The sequence below is a fragment of the Alexandromys fortis genome, unplaced genomic scaffold (assembly GCF_014885135.2).
Source record: "Alexandromys fortis isolate MF-2015 unplaced genomic scaffold, M_Fortis_MF-2015_v1.1 scaffold_228, whole genome shotgun sequence".
Taxonomy (NCBI): Eukaryota; Metazoa; Chordata; class Mammalia; order Rodentia; family Cricetidae; genus Alexandromys; species Alexandromys fortis.
The window spans coordinates 1,071,791-1,098,086 of NW_026068115.1; the positions used below are offsets into that span (position 1 = coordinate 1,071,791).

The 26,296-nt window shown below is 38.5% G+C and overlaps 1 protein-coding gene across 12 annotated transcripts in view; it reads right to left on the minus strand.

Annotated features, from left to right (window-relative positions):
* The window catches only part of Dennd1a (DENN domain containing 1A), a 552,823-nt gene that overhangs the window by 495,229 nt on the left and 31,298 nt on the right, over positions 1-26,296 (minus strand). For 11 of the 12 annotated variants that reach the window (XM_050124870.1, XM_050124871.1, XM_050124877.1 and 8 more), the window contains exon 2: positions 10,812-10,882. In XM_050124870.1, coding sequence (XP_049980827.1) covers positions 10,812-10,853 — 42 coding nt within the window. In that variant the 5' untranslated portion in view covers positions 10,854-10,882. Of the gene's footprint in view, positions 1-10,811; positions 10,903-26,296 lie in introns of those variants that run through there. The other variant, XM_050124879.1, reaches the window with a different exon arrangement.

Here is a 26,296-nt window from a genome sequence, read left to right on the forward strand (position 1 = left end):
AGATGGCTCAGCGGTTAAGAGCATTGCTTGCTCTTCCAAAGGTCCTGAGTTCAATTCCCAGCAACCACATGGTGGCTGACAACCATCTGTAATGAGGTCTGATGCCCTCTTCTGGCCTATAGGCATACATGTAGGCAGAATATTGTATACATAATAAATACATAAATAAATATATAAAAAAGTTAAACTGAAAAAAAATAGTTGATGAGGTAGAGTCTTCTGTTTTGTGTTAATTTCATTGGTTAAATAAAGAGACTGACTTGGCCCTTTAATAGGACAGAAAATTAGGTAGGCGGAGTAGACTGAACAGAATTCTGGGAGAAAGAAAGCCGAGTCAGGCAGTCGCCATGATTCTCCCACCCAACACAGACGCAGGTTAAGATCTTTACTGGTAAGCCATACCTTGTGGGGCTACACAGATTATTAAATATGGGTTAAAACAAGATGTGAGAATTAGCCAATAAGAGGCTGGAACTAATGGGCCAAGCAGTGTTTAAAAGAATACAGATTCTGTGTAAATATTTTGGGTGTAAAGCTAGCCGGGTGGAGCATAGAGGAGCTGCAGGCTGCGTTCCTGCCACCTAGCTCCAGGCCGCCTGGCTAGCTTATGCCCTGAAATAATTACACGGAAACTGTATTCTTTTAAACACTGCTTGGCCCATTAGTTCTAGCCTCTTAATGGCTAATTCTCACATCTTGCCTAACCCATATTTAGTAATCTGTGTAGCACCAGTCTTACCGGGAAAGATTCAGCATGTCTGACCTGGTGGCTTGCTTCATCACATCTGCCCTGGAGAGGAGCAGCATGGCGTCTAAGCTCACTTCCCTTCTTCTTCTTCCCAGCATTCTGTTCTATTTACTCCACCCACCTATGTTCTAACCTATCAGGCCAAGCAGTTTCTTTATTATTTAACCAATGAAATCAACAGATTGATATATGACGCTCCCACATCAAAAAGTTTAAACATGAGATACAAATTGAAGGAAAAAATACACAGGTTGACCATTATAAATTATTATGTACAGAACTCAGAATTAGTCCTCTTTTCTAAAAAAGAAAATTTGTCAACCCAGGCAGCTTTCTCTCTCCATCATACCTTCACCAAATAATTACTATTCTAATATTTGAACTCTTTCAAAAAGAAATTTTATCAAAAAGAAGATTTAATTTCTTTATGACAACTGCCAAAGTTTGACTGGTTATTTTTGAAGTATGAAGGATTTTTTTGTTTGATTTTGTCTTAACTTGAGGATGGTATTATAAATTAAGTCACTACAAGAATATCTAGTTTATACTAGTTTCCATGTTAGCCATTTTAGTATATATTATGTCTAATTTAAAAAAACAAACATGTCAAATAGAGAGATATAAGTCCCATTTAAACAAGGACAACCTAGTAATTCAATTTAAATGACTTTCTCAATATGGTAGAAGAAATCTGAACTCATTTCATGAGCTACCATTACATTTTTTAGTACAAATTATCCCCAAAGATGTTTAATGCTATTGTTATAATAAAGACAGTAATTGATTTGCATCTGTGCTCTCTTCAAATGAGGTTCATGAGAGCAAAAATTTCTACTAATTAAGAACATACTAATGTAAAAAAAAAAACTAGAATTGGGGAGTAACTTATTAAAGCCTCCTACTGGACAAAGGAGGCTCGTGGTGGTCTCTTCAGTAAAGCTTGCTTCTAATCAAAGACTTGAGCAGACTGCCTTCAATATAAAGAAGAAATGCAAATACACTGTGAAATGTACTACAAATTCAAAGACAAGAACATTACTTCCTAATGTTTCAATCCCTTCAAAGCCTTCTAAGGTCTATAACATGAGGTCTAGATCTGCTCGACAGAACTTGCATAGTTGCTACTCTACAGTCGAGCACAGGACTCAGTCTAAAGAGAATGTGTACAGAACAGCTGATGAAGAGTTCAATGATAGTAGATGTGAGTCAGTCATGTGGGGCTCCTAGGAAACCAGCCTTATATGGTAACTTTCAAGGAGTTGAAGAGCAACCTTGTTTCTCTTTAGACAGGATCTCATTATGCAGTCCTAAAACTAGTGTCACTGCACCTGCTGCAGCCTCCCACATGCTAGAATCATGAGAAACTCCACCCAAGAGTGGCTAAATCTTGAAACCTTACCTTAATTGTTTGGGTTTCTTTCCAACTAAACTAAGCACCTTGCTGCTTTTTGAAGAGTATTTGCACATTTGCTTGATGACTGCAACAGATATCTCTTTTGGCTGCCTTCCTTCAGCGGACTCTCTTCTACGGAAATTCATAGGATCCAAATGGCACTTGAGAGGCCACCATGCCCATGTGTATATGTGGGCATGTGTATGCACACACTCATACTAATCACTAGATTAACTCCCTTTAGCCAGCACATGCCTTTAGGTGGAACAGGCAGATGGATCTTTACGACTTCAAAGGCCAGCCTGGTCTACATAGCAAGTTCCAGGGCAGCCATGGCTACATAGTGAGATCCTGTCAAAAAGAAAAAAAAAAAAATCTCCAAATGTGATTCATAGGTGGGAACATGACCCAAATGGGATCTGCAACAAATCACAGACCTGGCTCTTAAGATATTAAGTAGGCAAAGTCTTAGTTTTCTCCAAGATGTTGCCTAAAGAGAAACATAGGTAGTTTTTAAAATGCAATTTTTTTTCTCTTAAGGTTGCTTCCTAACAATGAGTAGCTCAACAACTCAGACACCTATTACAATCAGTTCAGAGACAATGGTTCAAAACACCATAAGACATTCATTTTTAGGTGGTTAAAGTGGTAGGATGTAAATTGGGATTTCTTCATAGTTAACTTTATCATAGAACAAAGACTCAATAAAGATTACAGAAAGAGGGAGGCAAATCTCTATAAACACAAGTTGAAGGACAAGATCTGGTGAAATCTGAAGTCATTTTTACCACTGGATTTGTCTGTGTGGACCACGAATAAACTCCCTTTTACACTCAAAATAGATTTATTCTGAGTTCTGCTACTTCTAATGAAAAGAATCCTGAACAAAGCAATGATTTAAGTCATCAGCATGATCAATAACTGTGATGAGAAACCTAATACAAACAAATCTGCAGACCATGCCAGAGCACTTAGGGTATAAGCTAAGGGCATTTCTATGAATAAAAGACTTGAGTTTAAATTCAAGGATTCAGAAATCCACTTAAGCTACTTTTACTTGCTTGCTATTCTCCAGCTAGGCCTCATTGATAACAGTTGCTGAATAACAGAGTTCTGCTTAGATATAACTCCTGCCTAACACATGTAATTTACAGTAACTGTTAAAATAACAGTTCACATTTATAAAGAACTTTCCAGGTCCCATGCAATGCGTGCACCCACTAAACCCCTTCAGATGCACAGCAAGGACTATTTGTAGCCCTTTTTCATAGTTGAGAGGACATGGGCTCTGAAATTATAGGAAATATACTCTTAAAACAAACAAAAAACAACAACAACAAAAAATCTCAAAAGCACACATATAGCAATCTAATAAAAAATGTTTTCAACAACTTCTAATAGATCAATGAACTCCTGGTTCACCTAAAAGTCCAAAGACCTAATACTGTGAATCACAAAGACGGCAAGAAAGGCCACTGTTGTGAATAAAGCAAACACCATGAGACGCTCTTAGACATCACTTATACCTAGAGGGCCCCTAAAGTGCATACTTTAGGAACAAGAAAAAATCTGGAATCTGCTTCCCAAAAAGTAAGAACTAATTAAGAAAATAAAAATATATGGCTCATTTTATGTTCTTCTGAACAACAGCAATTTGAACTCCCTCAATATGACCAATTTGAAGTAGCAACAACACAATAAAAACACCAGTTCCAAGTGCATATATACAATTAATATAAAATTCAAAGTGTGATTTGGGCATAGAAAAGCAGATGGAGGTAGGCCTGAAATGTTCTATTTAAGCTAAATGGCAGATACATGTGCTTTCATGTATTTTCTGCAGAGCATATATACGTGTGTGTGTGTGTGTGTGTGTGTGTGTGTGTGTATTTCTACCACAGCTTTTATAAATTTCTTAAAGAATATATTCAAACTAAAATTCAAGCTCCACTCCATCATTTGGACAGGTCACTTCCTAGCATTAAACTTCAATCATTCAACTGGAGGAGTGACAATCTGCCAGACACTCTTCTAAGGACTGAAATACAAGGAACAAACAAGATGTAACTCTGCCTTGTGAAGCCCGATTTTTTGACCTATATAACTGATACAAAAATCTTCAATAAATAAATAAATAAATTTAAAAAAAAAAGACTTTCTAACTAGCATGTTAAGGACTTAATTGGGAAAAAACAGAATAAATGAGTGAATGACAATTTGTTCCTATATGACTAAGAATAAAAGTCCACACCATAATACTCCATAGAGTAGATTCATTTTCACTGGAAAACTCAAGAAAAGAGAAAGAAAAGTCTCGTGCCAACTTGTCAAGTAAGGCTTCTTTGTACACTGTGAATAAAGCTCACTCTCTGCTGATTTTTCTCTTCCCTACATTAACATCACCTGACTACGCTAACCACTGCATGGACATGTGCTATTAGACAGCAACTATATGGAAGCTGTGATACAGATGAAGGTAAAAGCATGGTCTACACCTGGGAAGCTGCCCAGGCTGTGAAAATTCATATTAATTTCCTTAAACCTAAAATCAGTTTAAAGAATTTTTTAAGATTAATTTTTTTAAGTTAGCGGCTATGAATACGGCTCAGTTGGTAAAGTGTCTACCATACAAGCATAAAGAATTGCATTTGGATCTTAACAACCACAAAAAAGCTGAGTACAAAAGTATGTGTCTATAGCCCCGGCACTTGTGCAGACAGAGAAAGGACACTCCCCAAAGTTCTCTGGCCCACCAGTCTAGTCAAATTGATCAGCTCCAGGTTCAGTGTGAGACCTTGTCTTAAAAAATAAATTAAACAATAATGATCTGATCTCTAGCCTCCATACACATACATACAAGTGTACACACACATGTACACACACACACACAGAGAAAACTATATTAAGGAGAATGACTGGAAAATAATAAGGACTTAAAAGACAGCTATCTTTACGTTTTCTGGATACACTAACTTTGTCATTAATATAAGAATATGTTAGTAATTTTAGGTGATCTCCCTCAAGAATATTTTAATCTAAAATAAAACTTGGTTCTGAAAAGACCTCTTACATGCTAGGTATTATGGATGCATGCTTATAAACCCAGCACTCCAAGATTGACACAAATTCAAGTTCAGTTTAATCCTCATAGTGAGTTCCAGGGTAAAACTACAAAGCAAAACCCTCTTAGGGAAGGAAAAAAAAGCCAGGAGGTGGTGACACATGCCTTTAATCCCGGCACTCGGGAGGCAGGGGCAGGTGGACTGAGTTTGAAACTACAGAGTTAGTTCCAGGACAGCCAAGACTACACACAAAGAAACCCCATCTCAAAAAAACAAAACAAAACCCACCACGAAAAGGTCTCCATGCACTCACTTCCCGGTGCCCACATACACCTGAAAGTTTAAGTCAACTTTCTTGCCTTGTGTTTGGTGATGGTGGTTTTGTCTGTTGCTTGCTTGCTTGTTTTTCAAGAAAGGGTTTCTCTGTGTAGCTCTGGCTGTCCTGGAACTCACTCTATAGACCAGACTGGCCCCAAACTGAGAGATACACCTACCTCTGCCTACTGAGTTCTGAGATTAAAGATATGTGGCAGCACCAGGACCGTGTGAGTTTTGTTTTGTTTTATTTTGTTTAAATCTTCATTCGTTTTAATTATGTAGTGGTGTATGTAACACACCAGGGTATGTGGGTCAGATCCCCTGACAGTTGGAACTATAGATAGTTATGAGTTACCTGATATGCATGCTAGGAACCAAACTTGAGTCCTCTGGAAGAGCAGCAAATGATCTAAAATGCTAGTGCTGGTGAGTTTTAGGTCAACTTGACACAAGCTAGAGTCCTTTGGGAAAAGGAAACCTCAACTGGAAAAATGCCTCCATAAGACTGGCCTGTAGGCATAGTGCATTTTTTAAATTAGTGACTGATATGGAAAGGCCCAGCCCATGTGGGTGGTGACACCCTTGGGCAGGTGATCCTGGTTTCTATAAGGATAGAAACCTTAGGGAACATTCCAGAAAGTAAGCAACACTCTCCATGGCCTCTAGCTTGACCGTGTAGTGGTTGACTATGTTTGACTACTTCAACTCCTGCCTCCAGATTACTGTCCTGTTTGAGTCCCTGCCCTGACTCCCCTATCGATAGACTGTGAAATGGAACTGTAAACTAAAATAAACCCTTTCCTCCCCAAGTTACTTTTGGTTATGGTGTTTATCACAGCAACAGTGCCATCAACTCTAGCCTCTCAACCTTCTTTTTTAATCTCCAATAAAATGGAGAATCTGTTATTAACACAAATTTAGATGAAGCTCTGAGACCATATGAAATCACAGACTTGGTTCTCAAAACAATAAATTGGCAAAGTCTCAGTGTTGTTCTTCAACAGTGTTGCTCAGACATTGTGTGGACAAAAGTGTGAACGTTTATTTAAGAACAACTTTTAGCAAAGAGTTTTTTCTTAGGGTTGCTGCCTAAAACCTGGGTAAATGAACAAGTCAGCTTCCAAAGCATTGTGACTAACACTGCTTTCACAAAATCCCAACGGTTTCTCAACTTCATCACCCTTATCTTTAAAAACTGGCCACTGGGCTACTGCATTACAAATGCTGAAGGAGGAGTGCAGGCAGAAGGAAGCTGATCTGGTGGGTGGCCCAGAAAAAACCTGATGCTGCCACTCTTCCAACACTAAGCATCTGCCCAGGCACAGTGCCCACAGCAGGCTCAGAAAGGCCAGCTGTAACCAGACACTTGTGCTGGAAATGCACTTCTGAGTTTCTGCATACCCAGTGCCATCTGATCGTGGGACTTCATAGGCTGATTTCTCTTGCAAGAGAAACTTCTGAGATCATTAGTCACATGGGCTGAATTCAGTGTTGGGTGTTTCTGCAGTGTAGGATGCCTATCTTGGGAGCCTAATGGAAGGGTAAGTTCTTCCAGCAAACTGACCAATTAGGAAACATTAAAAATATAATAATAAAATAAAACATGCCAAAAATCTACTGACAACTAGCTAATTTTCTGGATTTTGTTAGTTTGTTTAGAGGTTTTTGTTTTTGTTTTATTTTGTTTTGTTTTTGAAGCAAGATCTCGTGAAACGCAGGCTGGTATTACTACAACTTGTCCTCTTCATCCTCCTGCATAATACATGCCAGTTATTCAAGCTCTTGGAATTATTGGCATGCATTATCATGACTGAATTTCAGTTTCTGTCTTAAAAGGTAAAAATCTGATCCTAAATGGCAAGCATCAAAAGAGTCAATGAAAGCAAACAAAACATTTGGTACAATAATTTATAACAAATAAGGTGGTTTCACAAAACTATATTAATATTTTTTAAGAAAAACATGATTCCTGGACGTCAGTGGTGCACACCTTTAATCCCAGCACTTGGGAGGCAGAGGCAGGTGGATCTCAAGGCCAGTCTGGTCTACAGAGTGAGTTCCAAAACAGGCTCCAAAGCTACAGAGAAACCCTGTCTCAAATAACAAGAAATGAAAAACAAACAAACAAAAGTCTTAACTGAGGGAGCAAGAAAAACACATATAGCAGAAGTTTGGAAAAAGGGTGATATATTTTATCCCTACACACATACACAAAGATTACAAAGAAATAAATAAATCAAAATAGTAAATGAAAGTTATTAGTCATTCTACTCTTCATTATAACCTTTCAAATTTTAAAATCTCTCATACATGTTCAAGAGCTAATCCTCTAAGCAAGGTTGCTAAAATTTTAAAGATGAATAGCCAAAACACACACACCAGAATAATTTGCCAATAAGTATTAAGTGCCTTGCGAAAAATTTTACTATATACATTTTTAACTTACAAAAATCTATCAGAATGAAAGCAAAAATTGTAAGAATAGAACTCTCACAGACATTTATAAAACAAAATGTACATTAAATCCTTCAATTAAAGACCCATAAAAGTCTCAGTGCTTTTTAACCCACCTTCTCACAGCAGGAATTTAATCCCTCCAGAGGGGTGCAAACAAACTTCAAAGAGAAGATTAGGCCCAGACACTAGCACTGTGCAATGTAAGATTTATATCTAAATTTGTCCAGAAACACAGAGATGCAGATCTGAGGAACAAAGGTAGATTCTTTACAATCATCTAAAACAGCCAATTAATGCCTAAAACAGTAAAAGGAAAAAAAAGGAAAATATACCAAGTACTATTTAGCAAAAAGTTGTAGAAAAAGAAAAAAGTGCCTGAAGCCAAATATTCAGCTATAGTTCACTCACTAGAAACAGCAAAAGGAAATCTGACCAAATATCAAAGAGCTCATGTCCTTTTCCAGCTTAAGCTCTGTGCAGTCTAAGATGGTATTCCTACAGTGTTAAGGTTCTTGACGTAGTTTCTACATAGTACTGACAAATCGCATGCTCTTTCCATTCTCAGAGCACAGCACTGAGACAATTTAAGAGACAATTAAAGGTCTTCACTTTATGCACTTAATGCACACATTAAGATAAATCAATAAGGCTGGGCAATGGTGGCACACACCTTTAATCCCAGCTCACAAAAGGCAGAGGCATGTGGATCTCTGTGAGTTCAAGGCCAGCCTGGTCTACAGAGCAGTAGAACAGCCAGAGATATAGACAGAGAAACCCTGCCTCAAAAAAAAAAAAAAAAAAAAGTCAATGGAAAAAGCAAAAGCCAGGCAGTGGTGGTATACTTGCACCATTAATCCCAGCACTTGAAAGGCAGAGGCAAATGGATCTTTGTGAGTTCAAGGAGGCCAGTCTGCTCTTTAAGAACTAGTTCCAGGACAGGCACCAAAGCTACACAGAGCAAAACCGAAAAACCAAAAAAGTTGTAAATCAAGCTTAAAGGTATTAGATATATTTTACCTCCTACCATGATAAATAAATCTTTAAAACTAATGGAAACTCTGTGGTGATAATTTGGTATATGCTCTAACAAATAAAGCTTGCCTGGCCAGGTGGTGGCACACACCTTTAATCCCAGCACTTGGGAGACAGAGGTAGGCAGATCTCTGTGAGTTCAAGGCCAGCCTGGTCTACAAGAGCTAGTTCCAGGATAGGCTCCGAAGCTACAAAGAAACCCTGCCTTGAAAAACCAAACAAACAAATGAATAAAGCTTGCCTGAAGATCAGAAGGCATAACTAGCCACTGGTTAATGATAGAGGTCTGGAAGTCTTAGACAGACAGGAAGTAATATGGCTGGGCAGAGGAATATAAAACAGGATGGGACAGGAGCTCGGCCCTTTTTTGGCCTGAGGAGTTAGCAAGGAAAAGTTGGCTGTAGCTTGCTCTTTTGTCTCTCTGATCTTTCAGCATTTACCACTTCCACCCCGATATCTGGCTCTAGGTTTTTATTATTAAGACCAATTAGAATTCATGCTACAAAAGTCAAGCTCACTGTGGATTTTTTGGAATGCTTAGAGTCTGAAGAAGAAAAGTAGTGGTAGAGTGAACACTGACTGCCCACTGTTCCTTCCACATCCCACAGAGCAAGAGATCTTTCAAACAAACATTAAGTTACCCCTCATACAAGCATGATCCTACCCCACTGCTCCAAGTCCAGCTATACCTGTACCACACACCACTCCCCATGTAGGAGCACCTTAAGGCCTTGGGGTGAACACACTAGCAGCACAGTCCACACTCATGAAGACAAAGCCTACAAACTGACTCATACAGGCCCTGGAAACAAGCCCCAGGCCATTTGGGTAAGGGGTAAACAATTCTGAGATCTTGGGTTCTCCCAAAACATTCTAAGATGAAAGAGTTCAAGTATTGATTGTCATGTTTTACAGGTCCAGCCACTTTGTACCCCAAAAAATTGGCATTATAAAAGGAGGACCAACATGGAACTTCCAAAGCATAGCATAGGATAGGGCCAGAGATCTTTGGTGCCAGGACTAGAATTGGCATAAAACCACACAACATTCTTAACCTGAATATGGCCACCTGTGTTATATTATTTGTTAACCCACACTTGTAAGTTTTATGCATTTTTATACAAATAATGGGATAGTTATCATACACTTGCTGATAAGATACACTGAGGGCACAAATAACACACATACAACCTGAGTATAACCATGAAGACACAGTCAAACAGGTAAAATCCAGAGATGAAAGAAAATACCTACATTTTTTAACATATGTCATTAGAAGGGAAGGATATAGCTACAAAACTATAAATGTCTATATACTATAGACATCCTAACCTCATCTAAGATCCCCACTGTTCAGGATACTTATGAAATCATACTGAAAGATAAAGAAAGAGGAGGAGTTTCCTTTAACTAGTCTCCAACCTTTTAGAAACAGTTTTGCTAAATTTGGTCTATTTCAAGCAGTTTAATTGCAAAAAAATTCTCTTTCAATTAATTTGAATCCTACAGTCTAATTCCAAGCCTTGCCCATTAGCAAGGCCTAAATAACTGATTTTCAGGTATCTATGATATGCAAACCAATATCCAATGATAAAAATAAGTCTGCCAAGGCAGTGGATTCCAATCAAAGTATTCACTATATTTTTATTCTCTCCTCTTCCTAGGATGATATGGACATGAAAAATGAGGAAAGGCACTTAAAAGAACTTAAAGACATCACATTATTTATCTATTTTTCTTCTGTTTACAGCTATTCCATACAATAAAGAAACATCATTATCATAATTAGATAAGTGAGTACCTGAAAGAATGCCACCCGTCCTAGGATAGGCCACTTCCACATACACTTCAAATGTAGTCTCTGGGTTCTGCCTACAAAAGAAACAAATCATGGTTACTGACAAGGATTGAGGTAGCATTATGCAAAAGACATGGGATGTGGTGTAAAGTAGATCTCAATTAAAGTCAGTAGCTCCACAACTAACTAGCTGTGCAAATTTGGGCTATTTAAGGCCTGGGCCATGACCTACATAGCATACAAGATAAAAACAGCAAAGTGGTCTGGACACAGTAAGTTAACCATGACTATGACTTGACATGTGTCATGTTTCTGACCTTCACAGTTTTATCTCCAAAGCTGCAAGCAGGATTTTTGAGAAAATTTCAGCTCAAAGCACCAACAGTATAAAGTAGCACACTCTGCTCCACTGCTAGACCAAACACACATATAACAAAAATGACTCTCTGCTTACAGCTTTTGCATAGCAGACAAGAGAAACAATCACCTCACTACAATATTGTGAACATGGGACGCTAATCTAAATGTAAAACAGTGTTTGCTGCACTGCCATATGTATGAATGTTCACTATTATATCCTTTTACCTTTTTAATGTCATAAGCATTCATAATAAATTCATGAAAGATCACAGTACTAACAGAATGCTTATAGTTGTTACTTCTGAGTTATAAAAATGTGGTTATATTATATTCTCTACTATAATGAAAAGGTAAATTCAAGACTGGATAAAAATTATTTAGCAAGCTGGGCACAACAGTATACGCCTTTAATCCCAGCACTTGAAGGGCAGAGAGGCAGGTAGAGTTCTGTGAGTTTTGAGGCCAACATAATCTACAGACAAAGTTCTAGGTCAACCAGGGTTACAGACCCTGCATCCAAAAAGAAAAAAAAAATTAAAAATAATACTAATAAAAAAATAATACTATACTTTCAAATAGCTAACTAAATTACATTTTAAACCTGACAACAAGGCTTAAATAAGTTACTTCCTGGGTTGTTTAATAGTATCTAAAAGCCTAAATTTAAATCAAAGAAATACTTTGAATGTTGCCAGGAAAAATCTATTATCTCTAAATGTCATTTATGTCATGTGATCCTTACTGTGGCACTGAAAGGTGTGTGTAGGCGTACTACCCTCACTAAGCAAGTGAAAGACCTGAGGAAAGATAGTCTGGAGAACTTGTCTGCTTCCCTTGGGTGACTGGAAACACAGACAACCCCAGAATTCCTGCCACCCTTTCTCCAATTCCATATTTCACTGCCTAAACGGTAACCTTGATCCTCACACTTACACATCTTCAGCCCGCTTTATTTTGCAATTGTAAATGGCAGTAACTTTTTTCTTAGTAACAGATAAAATAACATTCATCTCATAAATGCCAGCATCGTAAGAGTTGAGAAAATAAGGTAATGCTTGCTCTAATTCCTTCACAGCAGAGAGAAGTTTTATAATTTATGAAAGATCAGTTTTTTGCCTTAAAGAAACTCAGGCTTTAGCTTTAAATAAGTGCCTTAAGTAGAGAAAGAGCTGACTATTCTAAAATCCAAGGTATTTAAATATACTTAGTTAAATATAGTTACTAAAAGATAAGAGACTAAATCAGACAGAGCATCTTACATTTTAAAAAAGTAAACTTAAGTCTTAAGGGCTCAAAATTAAAAAAAAAAAAAAAAAAAGCTTGCATTCTTTTTCGCACCAAGAGGGCAGAAGGGCAGAACATTACCTTCAAAGTAGGCTCCAAATGTATAGGAAATATCACGTGAAAATATCCCTTCCAGTCAAAGACCTCAATGTAGAGCATTTGACAAAAGGAGCACTTCTATTTCACAAATAATAGATAGTATAGTGTGAAAAGCATTAGGAAAATTTCCTCCAAAAACCTAAAAATACCCTTCTTCTGCAAATGACTAACAACATCTCAGAATGTTGTTTCTATGGATTAAAACAGGTTTCAAAATGTGTTCTACACACAGCTGGGAGTCGTGGCACACACCTTTAACCAGGTGGATACCTCTCAGGTCGAGTCCAGCTTGGTCTACACAGTAAGTTCCAGGGCAGCCTACACAGAGAATTACAGTTCCAGGGCTACGCAGAGAAACCCTGTCTCAAAAAATAAAGTAAAATGTGTTCTACACAACCCTAGGTCCCTGTGGAGGCTCTTCGGAACTCCCACACATATTTTTTTACTAAATTTCTACTTCTTCATTTTTTGACATGTTCTTAAAATTGAAGTGATGAAATGAGCATGTGAAAGTATTATATTCAAGCTCTAGAGCAGTCACACAGTCATGCCTTAACCTGAGTCACAGGGCATTTATGAAGGCCTATTCTAAGGAAAAAGATGTCCTAACAGGTTATTCTTGTTGCTTCTGGTCCTTTCTTCCTGCAACCTACTTCAAGCAGGCATCATAAAACTACCACATCATCACAACACTTGCCATGTCATCAAAGACCTCAAATGCACAATTCTCAGTGCTTGATTATCCTCAGAGCAGCTTTTGGAACAGCTGTTTGATTTCCCCTGCCCCCTTCAAACACATTCTTCCTTTCCCTTCTAGAAGTTTGCTCTACTGGTTCTCTGCCTTTCTTACTGGTGCTTCTTTGCTAAACTCTCCTGCTCCTGAACTGGTCAAGATTCTGCTGTCTACATTCATCACCCAAATGATCTCATTCAGTCTTATGGCTGAGCAAATGCTGGCAAGCCCCTACATCCTACATTCAACCTGACTTTTTTCATGATTCCAGATTTTTAAGCCCACTCAACATTTATGCTTAAACATCTCAAACACATTTTAATTTAACATATGGTTTTATTTCCCAAACTTGCATGTCCTGAACTCTAACAGTTGTTCAAACCAACAAAACTTACTGTTTCTGATCTCTTTATTTGTCACTACCAACCAGTCAGCAAGCTCTGTTGATTCTACCATCAGAATGTATCCAGAGGGGTTGGGAATTTAAATTTAACTCAGTGGTACCATGCCCAAGTATTTTGCTCCCAGAACACACAAAATTAAATAAAATTAAATAAAAATCCAGAGTCGTGCACTTCTTAGTACCTCCAGTCAATGTATAACTCTTCTGACAGTCTCCCTTCTTCACTCTTTCCTCCATGTAATGATACCTCAATTTTGCATGCATGAGTCCATTCAATGTAAAGTTCAGACTGTGAAAGCTCTCCATGCAAAACTTCTCCAAAGCATCCAGCATACTCAGTCAAACTTCAAGTACTACTGCTAGACAGGTGAAGAACAATACAGACGTATCTAATGCCATTGAACTGAGCACTTTAAAATGAAAACTTTTGTTATATGTATCATGCCATAATTTTAAAAACTGGAGTTTAAAAGAAAGGGAGGGGGAGCAGGAGCCTACATGACCCGGTCTCTACCTACCTGTCCAACTTCACTTCAGATCTCTCTCCAGGCTCACTAGACCTAGGTACACTTACCTTCTTTCTGCCACTCAGACACGTGAGCCCACTCACCTCCATGTTAGAACACTTTACATAGAACTTCACATAGTAGTTCTTCTTGTCACCCAAAACTCTGCTTGTACCTGGCCTCAGAAAGACCAACTCCATCACACTCTCAAGCACCTAATTTAATTCTCCACATTATACCAGTTCAACACTGGTTATGGTTAGCATTCATCTTCCACACATAAACTGTGGAGGAATAGGAATTTTTGTCTCTCATGTCAGGTAGAAAATAATAGTAAAGAACAAAGGAAATGGAGACTTGTCTTCCAGGAGTCTAAAATAGTGCAATAAGTGAAAGGTATGATCAGCCGGTTCCACGTGTTTCAACCTCTAGTATGGATCACAATTAATGAAGAACTAATTAAAAGATTTCTATCTCTGCCAGAGTCCCTGAGGTGGAACTGCAGATTTGTCTCCTAACAAATACCCAGCTCACTGGACTTGTGACCATAGTTTGGAACCACTGATCTAGTTCAATGGAATTGTCCCAATAATTTAGTCTATACAACAAAATGTACATAAAATTAACAGTGTATATCACCTTTCAGAAGTATTTTTATAATGAAAGACATGTTTTAAAGAAAAAGGTCATTTGTAGAAACAAGTATTCCTACCTCTTGTTGTCTCTCACTATCTGACTCACTCTAATAAGTAATAAGCCCCGAAGATTCTTACTCAGTTCAGACAGCAGGCAGAGTTCAACTGCATAGAGCCAAAGATATATTCATTCATTCTCTCTCTCTCTCTCTCTCTCTCTCTCTCTCTCTCTCTCTCTCTCTCTCTCTCTCTCTCTCTCTCTCTCTCTCTCCCTCTCTCCTCCCTCCCTCTCCTGCTCTCAGAAACAAAACAGAAGACAACAAGAAGAAGAAGTAGAAAAAAAAGAAGAAAGAAGAAGAAGAAGAAAAGCAGAAGCTGACTAAAATGCTAAGAACAAAGTGGTCTATAATTATAGCTCTAGTCATGCTTACCCATGATGGTTTACATGTTGCCTTATGGAAGAAGTGGTGACTAATGTTGTGACAAGTTATATAATATAACAAATATACATAAGTTATTTTAAGGGCCAGTAAAGCCAGTGCAGATGGAGGCATTTTTTTTATTTCTCTGCAAATCAGAAAATAAATTAGAAAAAGCCTCCTCTAAATGCAAATTGCCAAGCATTTCTTTCTTAATATTCTCATTAAGCCTGTAAACAATGAAGGCCGTAGCAACTTGCACAGGATCTCTGAGAGCACCTTGAGACCGCTAATTCCTCCAACACTCTTCAAGACACTTAGTATTTTTAACTACTTGGCTAAAGAAGCTGAAAATCCTATTTCTGTCCTATTAACACTCACTGCTAATTTAGAACACGTAATGATGCTAAGAATACCATGTTCAGAGCCAATTTTCCAATATGGACCCAAGTTTTCCCAGCGCCCTTTGTGATACATCTTAGCATATTACCATGGAAATGTCCTGGTTCTGCCACGATGCCCCATTATTAATTGCCTTTTACTCATATACATGCAATCATCTGGAATTCTGCCTACCTGCCAAGCATATTCATTGCCACTCACTAGCATCTCCCATGGTCTTGTACCGTAAGATCCAGCCATTTAAAAAAAAAAAAAAACAGGGTAAGTCTCTAATCAAACCATGTTCCATTTCCAGTAACAGTATCATTACTATACAACCACCATCATTTACTAATTATTTCTTGAACTCTGAGATCCTAAACAATGTTCTTGCAGAGAACCTCATGTAATTTTCAACCTAACCCCTGAAGGTTACATTAACCCTGGATTAGAAATGAGGACCACTGTGGCCCACAAATTACACATAAGCTAAAGACAAGGCAAGCAAGCAGCAGAAGAGGGGAAAACTAGCACCAAGCACTTTCCTGTCCTAGGTTACTCAGGCGCTCTTCTATTCTGCAAGGACTTACCTTCTCAGCCTTTCAAGAAGTTTCATATATCAAAACTCAGCTCAAGCCTCCCATGCTGGCAGTTTTTGACACAGCTAGAGTCACTGGAGAGGAGGGAGCCTCAACTGAGAAAATGCCTCCCCATAAGATCAGGCTATAGGCAAGCCTGTAGGGCATTTTCTTAATTGGTGATTGATAGGGGAGGGCCCAGTCCACTGTGAGTGGGGACACCTCTGGACAGGTGGACCTGAGTTCTATAAGAAAGGCTGAGCAAGTCTTCAGGAACAAGCCAGTAGGCAGCCTCCATAGCCTCTGCACTGGCTCCTGGCCCCAGGTACCTGCCCTGTTTGAGCTCCTGTCCTGACTTTCTTCAATGATGAACAATGATATGGAAACCTAAGCCAAACAAACTCTTTCCTTTCCAAGTTGCTTTGGCCAGGGTTTTCACCACAGCAACAGAAAGCCTAACTAGGATAAGTTTTCTGTGAGGTTTAAGTACCCCTCCTCTGTGCTGTGCTTCCCATTCTCCAAGCTCTTTGAAGACAACCTGGGTACAACTATGGTTATCTTTTAAGAATCCTGATGCCCATGCTATATACCTTAGACCTGTGGTTCTCAACCTTCCTAATATTGTGACCCTTTAATATAGTTTCTCATGTTGTGGTGAATCCCAAGCCTCCCAAGCCATGAAATTATTTTCATTGCTACTTCATAACTGTAATTTTGTTACTGTTATGAAACATAATGAAATATCTGATATGCAGGATATCTGAGACTCCTGTGATAGGCGGGCTACCCCCAAAAGGGTTGTGACCCACAGGTTCAGAACCCTGCCTTAAGCCAAATAAAATCTCCAAGGAGCTGAATTATTCTTAACTCCTCAGTTTATTCCAAAGTGCATCCAAGGCTGATTACTACTGTGTTTCAATCAAGCATCTGTCTTCCCCAACAGACTGGCAGCTCATTGAGGGCAACAACTGTGTTTTTTCATAACCGTGTTCTGCACCTGGCTCAATAAATATTTCCTGAATGAGTTTTCTTCCAACCTGACAAGCATTTTGCATCTTCTCTTTCTCTGGCAAGAGGTAATTTACAGAAAACTCACTACTTTCACCAATTACTCTTTAAAGATGTTTTCCTTTAGAGTCACAGGTATCAATAAGTCACACCTCCTGTCAACAGCCCCAGCTCTTATACAAGGGAAAGTGACAGACACAAACAGCTAAAATGTGTTTGAAAGAAAAAAAAATCTTCTCAGTTCTTGCTTCTGGAAGAATGAGGGCTATGAATGAGCCAATAGGACATTTCTATACACTACCTCTTCAGTGAACACAATTCTCAGTGATTCACAGAAAGAGCTTTGCTCAGTGCTCAGGGCCATGTTCTCAGAAGGATTAAGTACACTCAGCTTGAAGTCACAGACAGACAAAAGTTTTGACAATATTCAAGCTGCAGGATAGCTTACTGGTTAGTTCCCTACCCCACCCCACCAAGCTACTGATCACTCTGCTGGATCATCAGCTTCCAATTAAGATCTGCTTTTCTTCCATTAGACATATTAAGAGATTAAAAGAAAAATGTGACACTAAATCCTAACAAAATGAATCTGGGCTGCATAGGGTAACGTGCCACAATGCTAGGTTCTTGTCCTTTTAAATGCACAACCCTGAAATACACAGTGTTTGCACCTCTCATGTCACCTTAACAACTCCAAGTAAGCTTTGACACAGTGCTTTGTACAAACGGAGACGTGAAGGACTAAGGTATGAAGCTCATATCAATTGGCATTGTCTGAACATGGATAACATGGTCAACAGAAATGGTATACACCTCAGAACTTGCTAGCAAATATCGCCTAATAAACATAGATCCTGTTAAACTAAACAAACAAGCAAAAGGTAGTATTAATATTCCCAACAAGTCTCCATTTGTTTCAGAGAACTCCAAAATTAAAGTCATTTTTCTAGGCTGAAAATGCTGTATCAAAGAGTGCTTTCTACCCCTTAATAAGTTAACACCTTCCTAGGAGAATGCAGTCATTGTTGAGACTTGTTAAAAGTGATTAACTTAGTTGTACAATTATACAAACAAGCCATTTCAAGACTTTACACTTCACTTTTCATTCCTAATAATATTATCAGGATCACATTAGTAAAGATATGCAGATACTGCCATGGAAGAAGTTACAAAGCTTTGTCTTCCATATATCATTAGAGATAGAGTCTTATACCTCTATGCTACAAGGGTGACTAGAGTTTCAGCTGCATTCCAAACAGAAACAGAAGATGGGCATCCCTCAGCAATGTGCAGAGCTCCACTGTGAGCACAAATTCTCTCACAGGTCAAGCTTACATGGAAAACCTAAGCATGTCAACAGTAGTAACAGCATATGCGAAGACAGTATTTCAATACCAAGAAATACATTTACCCTTTAAAAATATAAAAACCAGGGCCAGTGAGACAGCTCAACAGATAAAAGTACTTACTACACAAGCCTAGTGGCGTGAGTTCAATCCACACAACACAGGTAAAGGCAGAGGAGAGAACAGATTCCATAAAGTTGTCCTCTGACTATATTTGTGCCATGGCATGTACACACACACACACACACACACACGTACACATGCATACATGCACATACTATTAAATTTTAAAAGTTTTTCCCCTTCCCTAACATTTCCTCTTTTTAACAATTCAATCCTAGTTATAAGATAGACAAAATAAAATGGACACTCATGCTGGTGATCCAGTGTGCAGAGTATCTGAGCAGGCGAGGAAAAGGTGACTGCACAAGGGAAGTCAGCACATGAGCAGGCAGCACAGCCATGCTGAGGGGTGGTTTGGCATGACAGGTATAATGCAAGAGGATAAGGAAGATATCTACTGAGGAACAGCTTGACTTGGGGAGCTAGAGCAGCTAAACTTGGGGAGCTAGAGCATGGACAGAATGAGGAGTCACCAAATAAGAGCAGCCCAACATACAGTGTCAAAGACAAAGACAAAGGGGGAACATTCCAAGCATAAAGGCATCTCTGACTGAATATGAAAGTTCAAACAGGTATGAGCTCATAGGTTAGAGGGCTTGCTCATTATACTTGGTAGTCAGGGTCAAACTAGGCCAGTGGTAGGAAAAGAAAATAGAGAAACACCAAGAATGAAGGCTGAAATCCCAAGAAAGCAGGGTGAAATGGGAGAGCATCCACGTAAACTGCAAAGGAAGAGTTCTGATCTGTGCTTGTGGCAAGATTGACAGCATGTGGATGCCTAACTTCTCATTGTTGAAGTTAACAGCAAATCAACATGACTCACATGGAACTGGGTTTGCATTTAGAGATATGAATGCTAGCTCAAGGTTTTCAGTGTGTGTACATGTGCACGTGTGTGCATGCATGCTATTAGAAAAATAAACTTTAAATGACTTTTAGCATGCATGTGCATGTATTTCTTGGCTCTACCAACTGAGACAAGCCTGGAAGGATCAATACCTCAATAGAATGAGCACACTGTGTACCAAAACACTGGCTTCTAAATACAATCTAAAAAGAATCAGGGCTCTTCAGAAAAATAAGGAAGGAAGGAAGGAAGGAAGGAAGGAAGGAAGGAAGGAAGGAAGGAAGGAAGGAAGGAAGGAAGGAAGGAAGGAAGGAAGGAAGGAAGGAAGGAAGGAAGGCAGGCAGGCAGGCAGGCAGGCAGGCAGGCAGGCAGGCAGGCAGGCTAAGTGTTTTGTACTCTAAATTGGCATAAAAGCTATTACTTATTTATAAAAAATAAATCCCTAGGGCCAGGAAGGTGGCTCAGTGGGAAAAGCATTTAAGTGTAGGCCTAACAACCTAAACCTAAATTAAAAAGTTCAGTTCCACAGAACCTACATTTTAAAAAGCCAAATGCAGTTGTACGCATCTATAATCCAACTCCCATTTTGACATGGGAGGCAAAGACAGAAGAATAGCTTGACAGAAGAATCAATTGCCTGGAAGCTCAAGTGCCAGCTAGCCTACAGTTTACAGAACAAGAGAAACCCTGCCTCAAAACAAAATGTCAGAAAAGTCACTCCAGGAATTGTCCTCTGACTTCAAGTGTTCCATAGTGGTATATTATTTGTTTTTTAATAAATAAAGCTTGCCTTAAGATCAAAGGGCAAAGCAGCCATACTAGTTAGCCATACAGGTCAGGCAGTGGTGGCACACACCTTTAATCCCAGGACTCAGGAGAGAGAGGCAGATGGATCTTTGTGAGTTCAAGGCTACATAAAATCAATCCAGAAAATAGATCCAGGTGGTGGTGGCTCACACCTTTAATCCTAGTATCCCAGCACTAGGGAGATGGAGAAAAGAACGATGATATGGCTGGGCAGAGAGAGGAACATAAAGGTGAAAAGACAGGAACTCACTAGAGTCTGAATCTGAGGATTAGTGAAAACAGGATCTCGCCCATTCGGTCTGAAGATTTGGTAAAGGTAAAAAGTCTCTAGTGGTTGGCTGCTTTGCTTTTCTGATCTTCAGGTCGAACTCCAATATCTTTCTCTGGGTTTTTATTAGCCATGCTACAGTCTTCCTTTCCCTTCCCCTCTTCAACCTCTCTCTCTAATAAAAAAAAAATAATAATAAATGAAAATCTCTTCACCTGACCAATGATAAGTCTTGTAACTAAATCTACACATTATTGTATATTTCAAAGACTCAAACTCATGCTTTCAAATACTACTACTAAACGCAATTCCAAGAATGAAAAATAATCCAAACATAAATATTATTGTGAAAAATTAGCAAACTGACTTTTAAGAACAAGGGATAGGGGCTAGAGAGATAGTTCAGAGCTTAAGAGCACTGACTGTTCTTCCAGGAGACCTGGGTTTAATTCCCAGCACCCACATGGCAGTTTAAAACTGTCTGTAACTTCAGTTCTAGGGGAACTTACATCCTCAATCAGGAAAACCACCAATGCACATAAAAAAAAATAAATAAATTATTTTAAAAGACAGAGATTAGAGTCCAAGCAGTGTGATTCCCAGGCTCCATCCTCTTTTATCTTTTAAATTAACCTGATGTCTACATCATACAATTTTATCTACAATTGTACTTTTTCTTCTATGCATACACCAGAAAGCATGCACTACAAATGTGTAGTTCTGAGTTTGGGCAGCTGCATACACCTATGCAATCCCTACTTTCATTGATTTTTATTTCCAAAAAAATGTCACTGCCTGAAGGCAACTGTAAAAGGCCTTCAGAACTGCACAAAGTCCTGAGCAGCCAGTGTTATTCTTTCGGTCCCTGCCTGTAAAGCAAAGGACATGGTCAAGAAGACAAAAAGGAAACCTACCGACTGGGAGAAGATCTTCACCAACCCTGCAACAGACAAAGGTCTGATCTCCAAAATATACAAAGAACTCAAGAAATTGGTCATCTAAAGAACAAATAATCCAATAAAAAAAAATAGAGTACAGACCTAAACAGAGAACTCTCAACCAATGAATCTCAAATGGCTGAAAGACACTTAAGGAAATGCTTAACATTTTTAGCCATCAGAGAAGTGCAAATCAAAACAACTCTGAGATTCCATCTTATACCTGTCAGAATGGCCAAGATCAAAAACACTGATGTCAACTTCTGCTGGAGAGGATGTGGAATAAAGGGAACACTCCTCCATTGCTGGTGGGAGTGCAAACTGGTACAGCCGCTTTGAATATCAGTATGGCAATTTCTCAGAAAATTAGAAAACAAGCTACCTCAAGACCCAGCAATACCACTTTTGGGTATATACCCAAAGGATGCTCAACCATACTACAAGGACATGTGCTCAACTATGATCATAGCAGCATTATTTGTCATAGCCAGAACCTAGAAAAACCCTAAATGCCCCTCGACAGAAGAATGGATAAGGAAAATGTGGCACATTTACACAATAAAGTACTACACAACAGGAAAGAAATAATGACATCTTGAAATTTGCAGGCAAAATGGGTGGATCTAGAAAACATCATATTGAATGAGGTAACCCAGACCTAGAAAAACAAATATAACATGATAACATGTACTCACTTATAAGTGATTTTCAGACATAAAGCAAAAACAAAACAAAACAAAAAACCAGCCTACAATTCACAACCCCAGAGAACCTAGACAACAAAGAGGACCCTAGGAGAGACATACATGAATCTAATCTACATGGGAAGTAGAAAAAGACAAGAATTCCTGAGCAAATTGGGAGCACTGGGATCTTGGGGGAGGATAAAAAGGAAGGGGGAAGGAAAGGGGGGAGAGGAGAAAAATATATAGTTCAATAAAAACAATGAAAATAATGAGTTAATAATAATAATAAATGATTCTAAAAAATAAATATTTTTAAAAGAAAAATATCTAGTACCCAATAAGACAAAATATATGGTATCTAATATTCAATCAAAACTTTTAGACCATAGGAAAATACAACCCATAACAAAGGCACCATTTAGAATTAGCAGACATAACTTTCAAATAGTTATTGATAACTGCATTCTACCTATTTAAACCCTTAAAATATAGAAGACTCAAAAATAGTCTAAACTGCATTTCTAGATGAAAAAAAAAAACATTAAACTAGGGCTAATGGTTTCATCGGATAATTCTAGCTACTAAGGAGACATTGCAAGCTCAAGGCATACCTAGGTAAGAATTCAAGACTACTTTGAACAATTTGATGAGACCCTGTCTCAAAATAAAACATAAAGTAAGGAGACAGGCTGGAGAATCAGTTCAGTGGGAGAGCACTTGATTCACACAATTAAAGTCTCCAGTGTCAAAAAAAAAAAAAAGTGGAGGGAGCTATATAAGATGAAAAACATACTAAATAGAATTGACAACAGATTACACTCTACAGAAGAAAAAAACAGTGAACTTAAAATACAACAAGCAGTTGGGCATGGGAGTGCATGCTTGCAATCCAGAGCTCAAGAGGCTGAGAGAGGCTGAACTATATAGAGTGAGTTGAGGCCAGCTTAGGCCACCAAAGAAAAACCCTATCTCTGCAAAACAAAAGATGAAACAACAGAACTTATCTAAATGAAATCCCTATGGAAGAGGAGGCTTACAGGTATGTAAAACTGAGTCTCACAGACTATGGGCCAACTGCATGCCCATGATTCTCCAAAAAGGAAGATAGAGTGAAAAAAAACTGTATCTGAAGGAAATAATGATAAAAAAAATTCTAAATTTGATAAAAATTGTAACATCACAGTCCAAAAGCTCAACCTTGAGCATGAAAACTCTGAAGAAAACAAGACATTTCAAACACAAATTACTCAACATTAGAAATAAGAGGTAAGGGCTGGAGAGATGGCTCCCTGGTTAAGAGCACTGCCTGCTCTTCTAAAGGTCCTGAGTTCAATTCCCAGCAACCACATGGTGACTCACAACCATCTATAATGAGATATGGTGCCCTCTTCTGGCTTGAAGGCATGTTTGCAAGCAGAATCCTGTATACACAATAAATAAATCTTTAAAAAAAAAAGTAAGAGATGACACGCTCATGTGTGAAGAACAGACATCAGGCATCAGGTATAAGTGACATATGCCTGTAATCCTAGCACTAGGGATACTGAAGCAGGAGGGTCATTATGAGTTTGAAGCCAGTTTGGACTAGTGAGAACCTCTAAGACTATACAATAATAATAATAATAATAATAATAATAATAATAATGTTAGATGTAAATATATGAACTATACCAAGGAATAAATATGAGAAAGAATAATTACACAGATAAAAGAAGACCCACAAATCCCTCAATAGATGCAGGTAGACTCAAAGAATCTTATTAAACAAGTGAAGGCTTAATGCCAAAGCAATATAAGATCTCCCCAAAAACAGAAAGAGGAACAAGTTTCAATATATTTACAAGAACGGTTTTACTCTCATCCCAAAAGCAGATGTAGCAGGATATGGAAGGACTGGGAGGTGAGCAAGAATGTGGTGCATGATGTGAAATTCCCAAAGAATCAGTAAAGAATTATGTTATAAAAAAAATAATAAATACAGATGTGCACCACATAGACCAGCATCCCGCATAATATCCCACAAAAACTTAAACAAGATATTAGCAAATAAAAACATTAGCTAGTGAGATGGTTCAGCAGGGAAAATCACTTGCTATCAAGTCTGTATCTCATACACACACACACACACACACACACTAAATAAATATGTAACAAAGTATTTTAATAAAAATTACATTAGTAAATAGAATTCCACAATATTCATCCTGATCAGGTGTGGCTTATTCCAGAAACGTAGGACCGGCTCAGTATTTAAAAATCAATATCACCTAATATTGATTAGTACAATCCAATACTAATAGGCTACATTAGAAAAAAATTATCAATTGATGCAAGAAAAAACACTTAACAAAATTTAACAACATAGGGGGCTGGAGAGATGGCTCAGTGGTTAAGAGCATTGCCTGTTCTTCCAAAGGTCCTGAGTTCAATTCCCAGCAACCACATGGTGGCTCACAACCATCTGTAAAGAGGTCTGGCACCCTCTTCTGGCCTTCAGGCATACAGACAGAATATTGTATACTAAATAAATAAATAAATATTTTTTTAAAAAAAAATTTAACAACATAATTTTTAAAACTTCAAAAACCTGAAAGGAACATACCTCATCTTGATAAAGGATACCTAACAAAAACCTGCATTTGGGGCTGGAAAGACAGTTCAACAGATAAAGAGCACTGGCTGTTCCTTCAGAGAACCTGGGTTCAGTTCCTAGCATTCACATGGCGATATACAATCATCTGTAACTCTAGTTCTAAGGGATTCAACCTCTTCTTCCAGCTTCTGTAGGCATGAGGCATGCCTATGGTACACAATCATACATGCAAGCAAAACACTCATACTCATAAAATTGAAATTAAAAAAAAAACACTGCAGTTAATATTATATTTAAAGGTAAAAAACTAACTGTTCCATGATTGAGAACAGCACAAGGGAAATCACTCTTTCATTACACTGGAGAACTTGCCCAAGATAATAAGACAGAAGAGAAGGAAAAGGAAAGGAAGAATAGAAAGAAAGGACGGGAAGAGATGAAGGGAGGGAGACAAGACTATCTCTATAGGCAACACAGTCTACATGGAAGAGAATTTAACTTAATGTTAATAGTTGAGGTTATTTCATCCCCCTTTGCCTGTCTACAGTTCTTTCATTTCTGTCTAATCTTTTGAGAGTTCCTCCTACTGCTCCTTCCTCAAAGGTATCCAAAAGCCTGCACCATCAAATTGGGCTGTTAAAGCCACAACAATAACAAGTAAGGTGAGGGGGCACACTAATGGCTTTAATTACATCAAAATCAAGATGGGGTAAAACTGACTTAAAATTGAGACATTTTGTGATGTGGGATGTCCTTCTGTATATGTGTTACTCTTATTAGTTAATGAATAAATCTGTTTGGGCCAATGGCTTAGCAGAGTAAAGCCAAACAGGAAATCTAAACAAAGATATAGAGGGAAAGTAGGCGGAATCAAAGAGACACAATGTAGCTCCCAAAACCTTACCAGTAAACCATGAGCCTCAAGGTAAAATATAAAACAGGATGGGTTAATTTAAGATATAAGAGTTAGTTAATAAGAAGCCTGAGTTAATAGGCCAAACAGTATTGTAATTAATATAGTTTCTGTGTTATTATTCGGGTCTGGATAGCCAGGAAATGAACGAGCAGTCTGCCTACAAAATGGCAACCCATACATTTGGGGCTAGCTCATGTGGCCAGCCACACACTTCAGGTCTGGGTGCTTGTATGCCTGCTAGGAGTTAGGAGGAAAGTAGCTAAGAACATGTCTGACACTTTATCAACTCCGCCTAGGAAAGCAGGGTGTGCACAGGAAGGAAAGCATGGTGGATTCCCCTCACCTTACAAATAGACATTTCTAGGCCATGCAGCGCTACACAGGAGATTTAGTTTTACTTAGACAAAAAGGGCTTATAGGCTGCATGGTGCTTCCCAGAGTTGAGGTGGTGAGCACGGCTCCCACCCAGCAGTCCCAGAGCTGGCAGTAAACATACCTCCGCTATATTGAAAGACTGAGAGCCAGCATCCAGGGATGCTGCAACCACACTGCTTACCA